The 12,717-nt window shown below is 47.5% G+C and overlaps 1 protein-coding gene across 2 annotated transcripts in view; it reads left to right on the top strand.

Moving 5' to 3' along the window:
- The window catches only part of TOX2 (TOX high mobility group box family member 2), a 151,103-nt gene that overhangs the window by 53,924 nt on the left and 84,462 nt on the right, over positions 1 to 12,717 (top strand). For both annotated transcript variants that reach the window (XM_065645698.1, XM_065645697.1), the window contains one exon: positions 5,782 to 5,847. In XM_065645698.1, the coding sequence (XP_065501770.1) occupies positions 5,782 to 5,847 (66 nt within the window). The remainder of the gene's footprint in view (positions 1 to 5,781; positions 5,848 to 12,717) is intronic.

Below are 12,717 nucleotides of genomic sequence, written 5' to 3'. Positions count from 1 at the left end.
CCAGGAGGGTCCTGGGGAGGGTCATAAATCTATTGCTGAGCTCGTGACCCTCTTTGACAGGATCAACTGAGGGGCTACCCAAGCATTTCAGCGGACAAATAAATAATGCTAACTAGATCACTTTGGGCCAGAGGTTGTGTAAAGACCTTAATGGGGAAACTGCAGTTAAAGAGATTAAGCGAACCTCAGCGATGTATTCCCCAAAGATGCCTGGTGCTAAATTACTCCTGCAGGAAATCACAGCAGCAGCTCTGCAGGCAGCAGCGCTGACAGGGGCAGGGCCGCAGCGAATATTTCCCATCCTAGGGACATGGCAGAGATGTGCTTTGGCAAAAACAATCCTTACCAGCGTCAGGGTCCTTGGCTTTGGTGTTGGTGCCCAGTGCCCATAGGGCTGAGCCTGGTGAGCAGGAGCAGCATCATGGGGATGCAGGGCTGGAAGTACCACGGCCAAAATGCACTCACAGCAGAATGTGGTTATGCCACTCAAATAAAGCTTGCCTGATAAAAATTAATTGTGAAAAAAACCTATTTCTGTAAAACTTTATAAAGAAGATTTCTTTTCCCCATGGTGGGTAGGGTGTTGTTGGAGGCATCTAAATGTACACGTCAGGCTAGACGTGAGAAAGAAATTTTTTTACACTGAGGGTGGTGAGAGCCTGGCCCAGGTTGGCCAGAGAGGTGGTGGCTGAACCATCCCTGGAGACATCCCAGGCCAGGCTGGACGGGGCTCTGAGCAACCTGAGCTGGTGCAGATGTCCCTGCTCATGGCAGGGGGGGCACTGGGGGAGCTGGGGAGGGCCCTTCAACCCACACTATTCTGTGTTTTGTTCTATGATTCATTCTGTGATTCATTCTAAATATAATCTCCAGCAACACGTGGGCTTCAATAATATTTTTAATGGGGAGTATTAAATATGACATTGACTGCGTTATGCAAATTTTCTTAAACCTTAACTTTTATTCACTAAAAACGTAGACATTTGTTGCCTGGCATTATAGTGGGTCACTCTGTCTTGATGCTGGTGGTGGTTGAGGTTTAGCTTGCTGGGCACCAAAACCAGTTACATCCCACGCATCTCCTGTGAAAGGTGATATCCCCAGTGCAGCCAGTTTGGAAATGAGGTTGTCATGAGAGGGGACCTGCTGCCCATCTCCTGTGTCCTGGCACAAGGAAGCAAAACTGAGAGGCAAGTGCTTATAGCTTGGAGCAGTGGGAGTCACTGGAAGCTTCCAATTCATTCTTCACTGGGCATTTAATAGCTCCTTGGTGATGATGGCTTTTAGTTACTGCTGGATTTGCATTAACACGCTACTTTTAAAAAGCTCCAGATCCTCAGTGGGCTTGTATAATAGTTAAGGTGCTCTGGTCCAGTATTGCCAACAATTAGTGTTAAAATTTAGGTAAGACTCCTCAAAATAAAATAAAATAATAATAATAATCCAAAGCCCACCACACTTAAATTTAAATAAGAAGTTTGGAAGATTTTTGAGATCTTGCAGGTGCCATTGAAGCCATTCTTGGCATGGGTGCTGCTTACGAAGTTGAGGTTTTCAGCTCAGCTCATGACTATCAGGAAATAAAAGGATGTGATGAGATTCATAATAAAATTGTACAAGCTGGCAGTGCCATCCATGAGAAAGTAACACCTTCTCTGAATCTTGGCAGGAGGTTGTGTTTCTTTCCACTGGGTCCTTCCCAGTTAACAAACATTTATTCTCTGTGTTTGCACAGAGCCGGAGATCACACAGCTGCTTTGCTCTGGGGTCTGTCCCAGCTTGCTGCATGCATTTATTTTTCTTATTCATTTTCATCTTATTAACATGGGACCCATATGACCTCTGGGCACGTTTACAGGTTTGAAAATACCGTCGTATCGCAAAAATAACAAACCGAAGTGAGTCTAGAAAAGCAATAAAAATAGGAAAAGTGCTTCATAGAACATCATCTGAATAAAGCTTGCGCTCAGCTCCCCGCATGGGCTGGTGGATGCACGGCGGTGCGCTGCCCCCGGAGCTGTGCTGCCAGCTACAGCTGCCCTGGGAAAAATGTAGGAAAAAAATTGTATTTTTAAGTCAATTCGACATGAAAAACTAAGTTGCAGAGGGTGTTTTGTCACAGAAGAGAACTGTCCTTGTATCTTTTGCTCGGACCCAAAATAGCGTGTCCCACGGAGAATCGCTGCAGTGGCGACACAGCTCTGCGCCCGTCACCCCGAGTTCCTTGGGACTCCCTGTTTGAACGGGGCTGACGGCGTCTGTCTGCTTGTCCAAAGCCAAAGCCACCTCCTGTGTTCCCCTTCCTTGGGCCAGAGCTCATGTCACCCGCAGGCGAAGGCAGCTCGCTGGCATTCATTCCACAGCATGCACTTGGTTCCGGAGTTGCTAGGAATTTGGGCAGTTTCCTCTGAGAGTGTTTTGTGGCTTTTTATAAGTTGTGTGAGTTGTCATTTCTGTCCTGAGTGTGTTACGTGAGACGAGTTTGACTTGGGATTGGGCAAAGTGGGGCTTTTATGGGTCCTTTTTGAAGTAGAAGTCCTGGATTCTAGTGGTGCTTGTGGGCAACCACCATCGAATCATGGAATTGTTTTGGTTGGAAAAGATTCTTAAGGTCACCAAGTCCAACCATAACCTAAATGTAGCACTAACCCATGTCCCTGAGAACCTCATCTCTGTGTCTTTTCAACCCCTCCAGGGATGGTGACTCCACCACTGCCCTGGGCAGCCTGTTCATCGCTAATATTAAGTCAGTTCAAGTTAAATAAAAATGGGTCCAAGTCTCAGGCGAAGGAAAAGCAATTATTCACATCTTCCTGCCTCTCCCAGTTTTCCAGCTTGGCTACGCAGGGTTTGCACTTCCCGGGTTTCCAAGTGACCAGCATGTCTCAGATGCCAAGTGCTGCGAGCAGAGTGAGCCCAGCTCAGCTCCACTTCATCCTCATTTCATGCAGGAGAGGGGGAGAATTAGCCACAGCCACTGATTTGTTTAATAGTCTGCTTCTATTAGCCAAAGAATAACAAAAATTAAATAATTACAAAAGAGCAAAAGGATGATTAAGACAACTGTACAAGAGTGTGTTCCTTTCCAATTAGGACTTGATAATGATACCTGCCACTCCACATGTATGTGTCATTCAATACAGGTTTGATCAATTTTGGGGGGCACAGAGGGTGATGAATGGATGCTCCCAGGTCTGGACCTGCCTGGGGAGGCTTGACACGCACAGGGGTGAGACCAAAGCGAAAAGGGAGGAAGCGTTTGTAACCAAAGGGAAATATGAAGATGTCTGTTTCTGCCGTAAATGTACCTGGAATGATGGGGCTGATTGTTTTGAAGTGCATTCTGTAGTGAAACAATAATGAGAAGAGGGAGAGCACATTACTTTTCTGCTCTACCTGGCTGGTGTATGAGTGGCAAATGTCTAATCGAAAAAGTATCCTGATGGGAGAAATTCTAATAAATTTGTTTGCACCCTCATAGCCTGGAGGAGAGGGGAAAAACTCCAATCAGCGGTGGGGAAGTTCCAAAGTTTCCGTTGCATTTTGAGTCTTGATTTTCAGGCTCGCTGCGCAGGCTGGCAATCAGAGGCACAGTAATTTTGAAGGCAGGATTCATTACAGTTATTATGAAGGCATCAAGGGCAGGAGGAAGTGTGGAGCGGAGGTAGGGGAATAGTAGAAAGCTATAAAAAAAATATTCTGACAAATAGAATGATACAGAGCAAGCAGAGCGCTTGTCCTGCCCCGAACCTCCCTAGTGAAAAGATAGGGTGTTGTTGTTGTTATTGTTTTGTTTTGCTTTTGGTTTTTTTGTTTCTTAAAGTAGCTTTCCAGGTGACTTTTGTGTTCTGGAGAAGAGCTGTTTCATAAAGGTTTTAACCTAGATCTGCAATATACTGCACTGGAGGAGGACAAAAGTGAGGTGTGTGTTTGGAAGGGGGATGGATGGATGTGCATCATCTGTGTATTCGAATCTCTCAGAGTGGTAAAGCTCTTACTTAGGAAAAAAACTCCTTGTGATGTCAAAGTAAATATTTCTGCAGTCCAAATTCCTGACTGGTTCCAGGGATGGAGAGAACTATCTCCCCACTGGAATATATTATCTCTTCAGGGCTGCTCGCTGGAAAGCCCTCGTGCAGCTCACCCGCAGCATCTCGGTGTGCAGTCTCCAGATGCAATTAGCTTTTGAGCATCAGGAGGGGGACCTCGGCACCTTAATTTTGCTTGTTCCATAAAGACTAACTCTCCAAACCCACGCTGCTGCCCATGCCTCCTCCTGCAGAGCCTGGGCTGTGCTGCCGCAGGGCTCAGCATCGCCACCAAACTGCCACCTCTCCTGCCAATTCAGCCTTCGCTGGGTTGGCAGAGGGTGTTGAAACCGTAGAGCTTCAGCAGGAGCAGTGTTAGCAGGAGCCGGCTGTGTTAGCGATTGTTTTACAGGCAGAGGGAAATTCGGTTTACAGTGGGTAGCACCCGGCTGGCTTCTGGGAGAGCTGCTTGTCCCAGCAAACCCGTGCGGCTGCTGATGCTGCTGCTGCACCCCGTGGCTCCTTCCCCGCCGGCAGGTTTAACAAAACCCTGCATTTGCGCAGGGATCCCCTTCCACCCTGCTGTGGGTATTAGTTAATGAGTGTCACAATGCCCGCTCTAATTTTGCAGCTTTTAATTGGTTTCCTCAGCTATCCCAGAGGATAGTTTGGCAATTAGAGAGTGTCTGTGCACTCTGACGCCGAGCAGAGCTGTGTTACACCCGCTTGGCTTTACTAACTCGCCGACTTTAATAGCTAATCCTGTGGCACTCTGAGAAATGGAAGTGTAATTAATAGTCTACACTGAAAATCTTCACCTGGCTTTATTTAGATTTCTCTTTTATTAGTCTTAATACGACCCATTTCTGTTAACTAGTATCAGCTTCATATTAGAGAGCAAGATAACACGCAAGGGGTGAAGAATCTTCAATTCATCATCTGGCTCTTCCCCTTGTTAAGTGTATGGTGTCATTCCCAGCTGGTACCTTCATCCTTGTCTGGGGAGTGTTTTATGGTGTAGCCCATTTTATTGCCGTAATTAATTTGTGAACTTAGCCTCGAGAACTGCCCCAGCCATCCTTTGAGCCGGAGACAATCCTGGAGGGCTTTTTTCCTTCATTCAGAATCGGAGCAAGTGAAAAGCTCCCGCCGTAGCTAATTAATGGGAAGAGTTTTGCAGTTTTCCTGGGAGGGTTTGTAGCCTAATACTTGGATTAGCGGTTCAGAACAGGGTGAAGGGGGCAGGTGTGTTTGCAGAGTCCTGGCAGGGCAGGCAGGGGGAGAGGAGATGGGGGAATGTCCCTTCTTGCATCCAGAGTTTGCAAACAACAGCAAAGTGTCGGGATGGGGAATGGGGCGCTGCACAGAGACCCCGTCATGCATGCTCCGGAGTGGCTTTCTGCATCACTGCTGTAGGTTTGCTTTGGTGGTTAAGGGGTATGCAGGTGTCTGGAAGAGGTTGAATGGGACCTTCCTGTCCCAATTTCTATCACTCAGAGTTGGCTTTTTAAAGCTTATTGATGGTCTAGTGGGAATTTTAGCAAGAACTTCATTTGGGTGATTTTTGCTGCTGGATGCATCTGTGGTTTTGCATAGGTTTGGTTGATTTGTTTGAATTGGAGTGATTAATTCATTATTTGACTGAAAAATTAACATAAAGAGCCAAGAAAGAGCCAAGAAAGTATTTGGGATGCATGTAACCCTGGTGTGCAGATGGCATTTCACTAACTCTACCTTTCTTTTGTCTTTCTAGTTTGATGGGGAGAACATGTACGTGGGAATGAACGACAACGCCCAGGAGTTTCTATCAGCAAATCAGGTAAGAGTCGATTTTCTTGGGTGGGCTATGTGGTGGGATTTTGCTAAGGGACTTAAGCTAAGCCAAAGTACAAAATGCTGGGAACTCTGTGAATCTGCACCCCTGGGACATGAGGGGGATCCATGGAGAAGGTCCGATCCGGCTGCCGATCCGGCTGCCAACCCGGCTGCTGCCGAGGAGCAGTGGCGGATGCTCTGGGTACGGGGCGAGGGATGCGCTCGTGTGCCGGTGCTGCTGCGTGTCATAGGATCATTTCGGTTGGAAGAGACCCTGAGGATCATCGTGTCCAACCATATTCAATTTATTTCACAATATGATGAGATGAATCAGGAAACAGATTTAGCTAAGAGTTAACCATATGATTTGTCAGGCTTATTTTCCAGAGCCCAGCTCAGCCACGGCTCTCTAACGAGGCTGAGTGGCTTCGCCTCAGCATCCTTCACTCAAAGGTGCAATTGGTGTTTCTGGACATGGTGAGGTTTCCAAGTATTGTCTGTAGTTCAGGTGTCTCCTTCCCTCACGTAGAGTATTTCCTGTAGCTAAATAGATTAACAGTTAACTGGCTCGGGGAGAAAAAGGAATCAAAGGTTTCCTGTTTTGGAGCTGTAAACCCACACGTGGAGGACCAGAATAGAAGTGCTCACATCTTGCAGGTGCCTGAGCCTTCAGGGCTCGCTCTGAGCTTGGATACGCATGGTACAGACATGTTCATTCAGGGGAGCCCTAAACATCAATAAAGTTCATGCTTAGGTCCTGTGGGGAGGTGAGAACTTCAGCCTGTGCTTTCCTGTCCTCCTGACCAGGAGATGAGAGATTGTCCCATCTGTGTCCACCTGAGGTGGCCTGACATGGCTGGAGAGTTCTGGGGACTTCGAGCATCTTTGAGGTGCCTGATGCTGCACCCTTGGGACAAAGCATCTCCTCACATCCAGCTGCCTCGTGAGGGAAAGTGCAAGTTCATTGCTAATATTTTTCAGCATCTCATTTTTGGGCTGTGCTGGGCCATTTTGTTGTGGGGCCTTGTTGACAACAGCCGCACGCATCATGGGCTGTGCAGGGTTATGTCGCGTGAAGCATTGCAAATTTTGCAAGGCAGCTGTGTGATGATTTCCATACAGCTCGAGATGCCGCTGGATTCCTATTGCCCTGGACCTGGGGTGAGGCCACAGTGTTCTCCCACCGCTGGGGTTTGGTAATTACTGCTGCATCACTGTGAACTACATGCCTAGTGAGTCATCCATGGTGTATCTCACTTGGGTACCAGTGGCAATTAAAATACATGCGTATTAAACTGAAAGCTGGGTGAAAACTTGTTTGTCTTAGAGTGCGGCAGCACATTAGCTTGTTGCTCGGGAGAGTTGTTCGTGCTCTGGCTTTTGAGGATGCAGGTGAAGCCACAGTGGTGCTAGGAGAGGGCTGTCCTTGCGTGAGAAGGGTTTCCAGAGAGTGGGGAAGGAACCGCAAACTCTGCTATTGCGTGGTTCAGCAGAAACAAATACCTAGTCAGCGACGTGTGGTTGATCATTAGGAGGAGGAGGAAGGCTGGCTTCCACATGGAAACACAGGCTGTGGTGGTGGAGGGTTCATGTACCATTTGGACATAGGAGGAAGGATAAACCAAACCAGCCTAGATCCTTGTAACTCGAGAAATAAAAGTTTACTCTCCATTTGTGCTCTGTTTACTTGCTGAACTTTATTTCCTATTTTGAAATAGCAGTTAAGGATGAGAAGGGAAGAAGCAGCTCTCTCTTGGCAGAGGGTGGGGAAGGGACAGGTGCCCCCTATTACAGGGATGGGTTTGTGCACAAACAGGGCTGCTGCTCTGTCTCCCAGAGCAAAAGCTCTCTGGGGAGCGGAGACCAACATGGATAACAGATGGGGAAGTTTGTCTTGTCTTGTGTCTCCAGTTCCCCTCCTTGTGCCGCTTTGTTTGGGATGGGCAGAGAGGAGCTGGGAGTGGGAGCGAGGCGGGGTGCAGGGGCACAGTGTGGCACCCAGGGCTCTGCCACGGTGGGTGCCCCCATGGGATGCTGCAGTGAGCCCCAAAACCTTTCCCAGGGTGGAAGGAGGGGAGCAGGGAAGGACGATGAGGATCCCTGTTAATGCCCTGCAAAGATGTTAGTGGTGGTTCACACCCAGCGTGAGCTTTGGCCGAGGAAGAGGAGGAGCAGCCTTCCTCCTTCACCCGCATTAGTTCATCATCTCCCTTTATTTACCTGCACATCAGCACTTGTTTACCAGAGGGTGCTTTATAGCAGTGGTCATGACTTTATAACTAGTAACACAACTCTTCTATTTAAATGGTGTTTCCAGATGTTTTTTATTGTTTGCTAAACCTGTTGTGAGCTCAAGGAGTACATTAAACAGCAGGAGCGCGGTTTCACAATCCCGCTTGAGAGGCTGCTAAATCACCGGCCCCGCAACGTCCGTGCAGCACGTGTGGGATATTGCCCTTGAGATCCTTGGGGACAAAGGCAAGTCATACACACCAATTACTGAAGCCATCACACTGTAATAGATGGACGTGGCGGGTGGGATTTTTTTTCCCCCATTTTTGTCTTAAACTGGTTGCACTGGGCACCATTGGGCATTTGCAGCTCTCAGCAGCTTCACGTTGAGCCCAGCTCGGGCGCAGGGGCTGGGACATCCAGCATTAACAATGGGAAATCTCAGCTTCACATTGCCTGTTTTAGGGCATGCTTGCTTATTTTACCCAGTTTTACGCTACCTGGCGAGCTCCCTGGTACCAGCACCGGTGTGATGCCAGGGGTGGGACCGTCATGATGAAAAAACCCCAGCCCTGCGTGAGGGCTTCCAGCCCCTCTGTGCTTTGAGGTGGGTGGGAAAGGCAGGTGGGAGAGCAAGAAATTCATCTGTGGGACTTCATTTCAAACTGGGAAATGTTTGGGCGTCCACAGATGGAACCAGTTTGATAGTCTTTTTTTATAGGAAACCCTGTATTACCTTGCAATTTTTATTTTTAACTATCTAAAAGGAGTTAGGCAGAAAGCATAATTCAGTCTATCGCCTCTCACCCCCAACCCTGCTTTAAACCCAAGGGTTTAAATGTCTCCTGCTTGACAGTGCAATGCTTTACGCTTTCTGGCCAGAAATCCAGCAACTGCTTAAGCTCGAGTCATCCTTTGCCATCACCCAGATAAGATTATCCTCATTTTACAACTGGAGCTAGAGAGGTGGTGTGGTTAGGGCAGCTCCTGTGCTGAGCAGTCCTTGGACAGCATCTCGATCCTGCAGCACCCCGACATCAGCCTTATCTCAGCACCTTGCACGTGTTTTGGTCCTAAGGAGATTTTGCAGAGTTTCATAGTAAAGAGCGTGGTAAAGCCAAGACTGGGGCGCACTTCCTTCGCCGTTATTTCCTACCCTGAAGAGCTGCTAACTTGGAGGGGGAAGAAAAAATAATAAAAAAACCCCAACCAAACAAAAACTAAACAAGGAAAAAAGAAACAAAAAAACCCCACAACAAGCAAAAACTAAACAGGGAAAGAAAAAATAAAAACCAATCGACCAAAAAAACCCACAAAGCACCATCCAAAACATCCCTACCTCATCTTACTGGACGTTGATTGCATATGTGCTATCGGCTGTATTTCTTGTCATCCCAAAAGGGGCTGGTCTCAGCTGAGAACTAAATGTAGAAATACAGGAGCCTAAACCATAATGAGAGTGCTGACAGATCCAGACTCACACCAGCACAGCCGGCTTGGGGAAAAGAATTCCTCTTGTTCCATCCAATAGGGGGGACATTTGACCTCAGACGTGAGTCAAATGTGAAATGTAATTCAACCCCCAACAGAGGCCAGAGTATAAATGCAACTTGACATCCCATCAAACCATGGCGGACATTTGACCCCTGAGATGAGTGAGGTATCTGTTGTGTCTCATGAAGTCGGCAGGGCATCATTCCTCACCCCTGTCAATTTTCTCTTCCTTTCTTCCTTTCTTCCTTTCTTCCTTTCTTCCTTTCTTCCTTTCTTCCTTTCTTCCTTTCTTCCTTTCTTCCTTCCTTTCTTCCTTTCTTCCTTTCTTCCTTTCCTGTCTCTGTCTCTCTCTCTTTCTTTCCCCCATTCCCTAGAGACAAGGAATTAAGTAATGCAAACATCCCAAGGATTACCAACCATATGATGTACTCTAAAAGATGAGTAGAAATGCAATGCTGCTGTTAAAAGATATAAACCCACCCACAATATCAGTAAGAAAAGTCATTTATGTAAGGCCTTTGTGGTAGGGAGAGTAACACCAGGAAAGGCAAAGGTTGGGAAGTTCCTCGCGTAGCTGGAGAGGAATGAGGTTGGTTTTGTTTGGCATTGAGAGTTTTGCACTTGTGAGAAGAGTCCACGGGTGCTTTATAAACGTGGATTAAGTACGCCTGGGAATACCTTGCAAGAAGTTTTCGTTGTCCCACGATACGGGTGACTAACTCAGGAAATACCTCGATGTGCTGCTCGGGCAGGGTGTGGGAATGGCCCGGCCCTGGCACGGCTTTGGGAACTGTTGTCCCTCGGCTTGTCGTGACTCTGTGCCCGGCCATGGGGGGACATTATGGGAGTGTTGGGCACATTTCTCCTCTCTCCATCGCGTGTCTCTGGCTGCTGACTGGGCAATGGGCAGCTTTGAAGGACGAAAGAGACGATTAATTATCACTGGGCATTCCTGATCCTGCTCTCTGCCTAATCCCAGGAGCTTTCAGAGCCCGGCTTATTCCAGCAGAGCAACACACCTGTTTCTGTACCACCAAGTCAGTTTGTGTGAATCTTCATGCAAATGCTGCCATATATCAGGATAGTTTATTCAGGCCAGGGAGACGCATCGGCATAAGCAACTCTTTGCTTCTGTAACGAAGCGCACAGATAGGACCCAGCTGCTTTAACTGTGAGTGTTGAAAATATGATAGTTAAACTGACAGAAAGGTATTTGCACACCGTTTCCTTCTCCTAATGCTGCTCTTATATCCTCCTAATGCTATTTTTAAATGAGACCCTTGCAGGCACACTCATGCTGCCCACCTGTGTATCAAAAACGTCAGGTCATGGCTGTTGGGAACCACATCTCTCCTGTGGATGTGTGTGGAGGCTACAGGTTTGCACAGAAGCCTTGAAAAAGCAGGATTTCACCTGGTGAGACATCTGATGTCGATGACCCCGTATTGCAGCAAAGGCGGCTTTAGTTTGGGCTGTGTGCGTTAGGGCGAGACCAGGTAACTCGTGGATGGAGCTGCTCATATTTCTAGTGCTGAGTAAGTAGATCCGTGGGCATAAATATGTTTGTACATGGCAGCGCGTGCATAAAATAGAAGGTAGGTTTTTCTCTGGCTGAGTGCAAATCGGCAGGAGCTCAGCTGAGTGTGGGGGTTATGCTGAAGCACCAAGGGAAATGGAGTAGAGAGATTGTATGTGTCATGTGGGCACACACAGACACATCATCTGTCTTCAAATGTATCCCTATATAAATGTTAGCGTGGGGTTATACATGCCTGCCCCTTTCTGCAGACGAAATCCTTCTGCATATGTATCTGTGTGCATGGATGCGTATAAATCAACATTTATCTACTGTGTCTATTGCCCTTTATCTGTTTATCTCCATACATCTTCAAGCCCGGGTCTGTATTAGCCATAATAGATACAGTAAGTCGCTGATCTGGTGGGTCAAATGGTCAGGGCTCTTTGATCAGCCGTCAGGATACATTACCACCAGGGCCTCCGGTGGGACTTGAATTACAACTTACATTTGACTCATTTCTGGGGTCAAAACGTCCCTCTTATTTGATCGAATGACAGAAATTGTATAATTTGTATATATCCCTGAGCCATATGTGCTCTGAGTGCCACTCTAATGTGTTTTATAAAGGCACAGCTGTCTTGGTGACTTATTTAAAATGGGATTTTGAAGTAGTGTTCTTGCCATTTAATGTCCTCATTCAGGGTTGCACAAGGTTTATCAAATAATAAATAACATTTAGAACATTCATTTTAGCATAACAATGGGTTTGCTAGTTATAAGGAACTGGATGGCACAATAAAGCCATGTTTGGTAAATAAGCAATAATGTAGAAAGCAAGCGATAGCGTAATTAGAAATTAATGACAGTGCTGAAAGCTGCGGATACCGTCCTCGCGTTCTGCCAACGTTCCAGACTAGACAGAGCTCATCTTGGCAGCCCCTGCTATAAAACACGCCATCAAACCTTGTCATAATCCTGGCAGATGCTTTGTCCTCCCACATCCTGGGCCTCCTACTGATCTCCACTGAATTGCAGACAAGATGTCAACAGTTGATAAAATTAACCTGGGTCTGGGGCAGATCTGTGCTGTGCGAGGTCGGGGGGTCCCTTTCCCCGCTGGGGGCTGCGGAGTCGGAACACAACGGCTGCAGTCCTGGAGTGGCTGTGGGGCCCTGGGCAGCGTGAGGGCAATTGGGTGCTGCTAATGAAGACACGGGTCATCCTCCCCTCGTTCTTGCTCCTTCTTCCCTAGTAGGAAGCTGTAAACCAGGACCAATATGGACTTTGGGTTTCCATCCGTCAGTGGCTTTAGCAGAGATGCTCTGTGGCAGGTGGTGAAACGGCAGCGTGCAATTACTCAGGGACAACATGTTCTCACGTTCGTTGGTCCCTGACCTACGAGGAACGTGTGAGTTCAGAGGAGTTTCCAGCAGTTTGTTTGTCCCTGAAGCTCATAAGGTGCAGCAGGTTGCTCATAGTCACGCAGCCACTGTCTGGGTTTGCTGCAGAAGGAAGGCTGGAAGAAACCAGGAGACCATACCCATGGCTGAGTGATACCTTCGGGTGATCCTTCTCTTGAGTTGTCATAGTAAAGACTGCACAGCAGAATGGTGGAGGGAAAATCAGAGC

This window comes from Caloenas nicobarica, chromosome 15, assembly GCF_036013445.1.
Source record: "Caloenas nicobarica isolate bCalNic1 chromosome 15, bCalNic1.hap1, whole genome shotgun sequence".
NCBI lineage: Eukaryota > Metazoa > Chordata > Aves > Columbiformes > Columbidae > Caloenas > Caloenas nicobarica.
The sequence above is the reverse complement of the archived record's forward strand: the minus strand, read 5'-3'. Positions and strand labels throughout refer to the sequence as shown.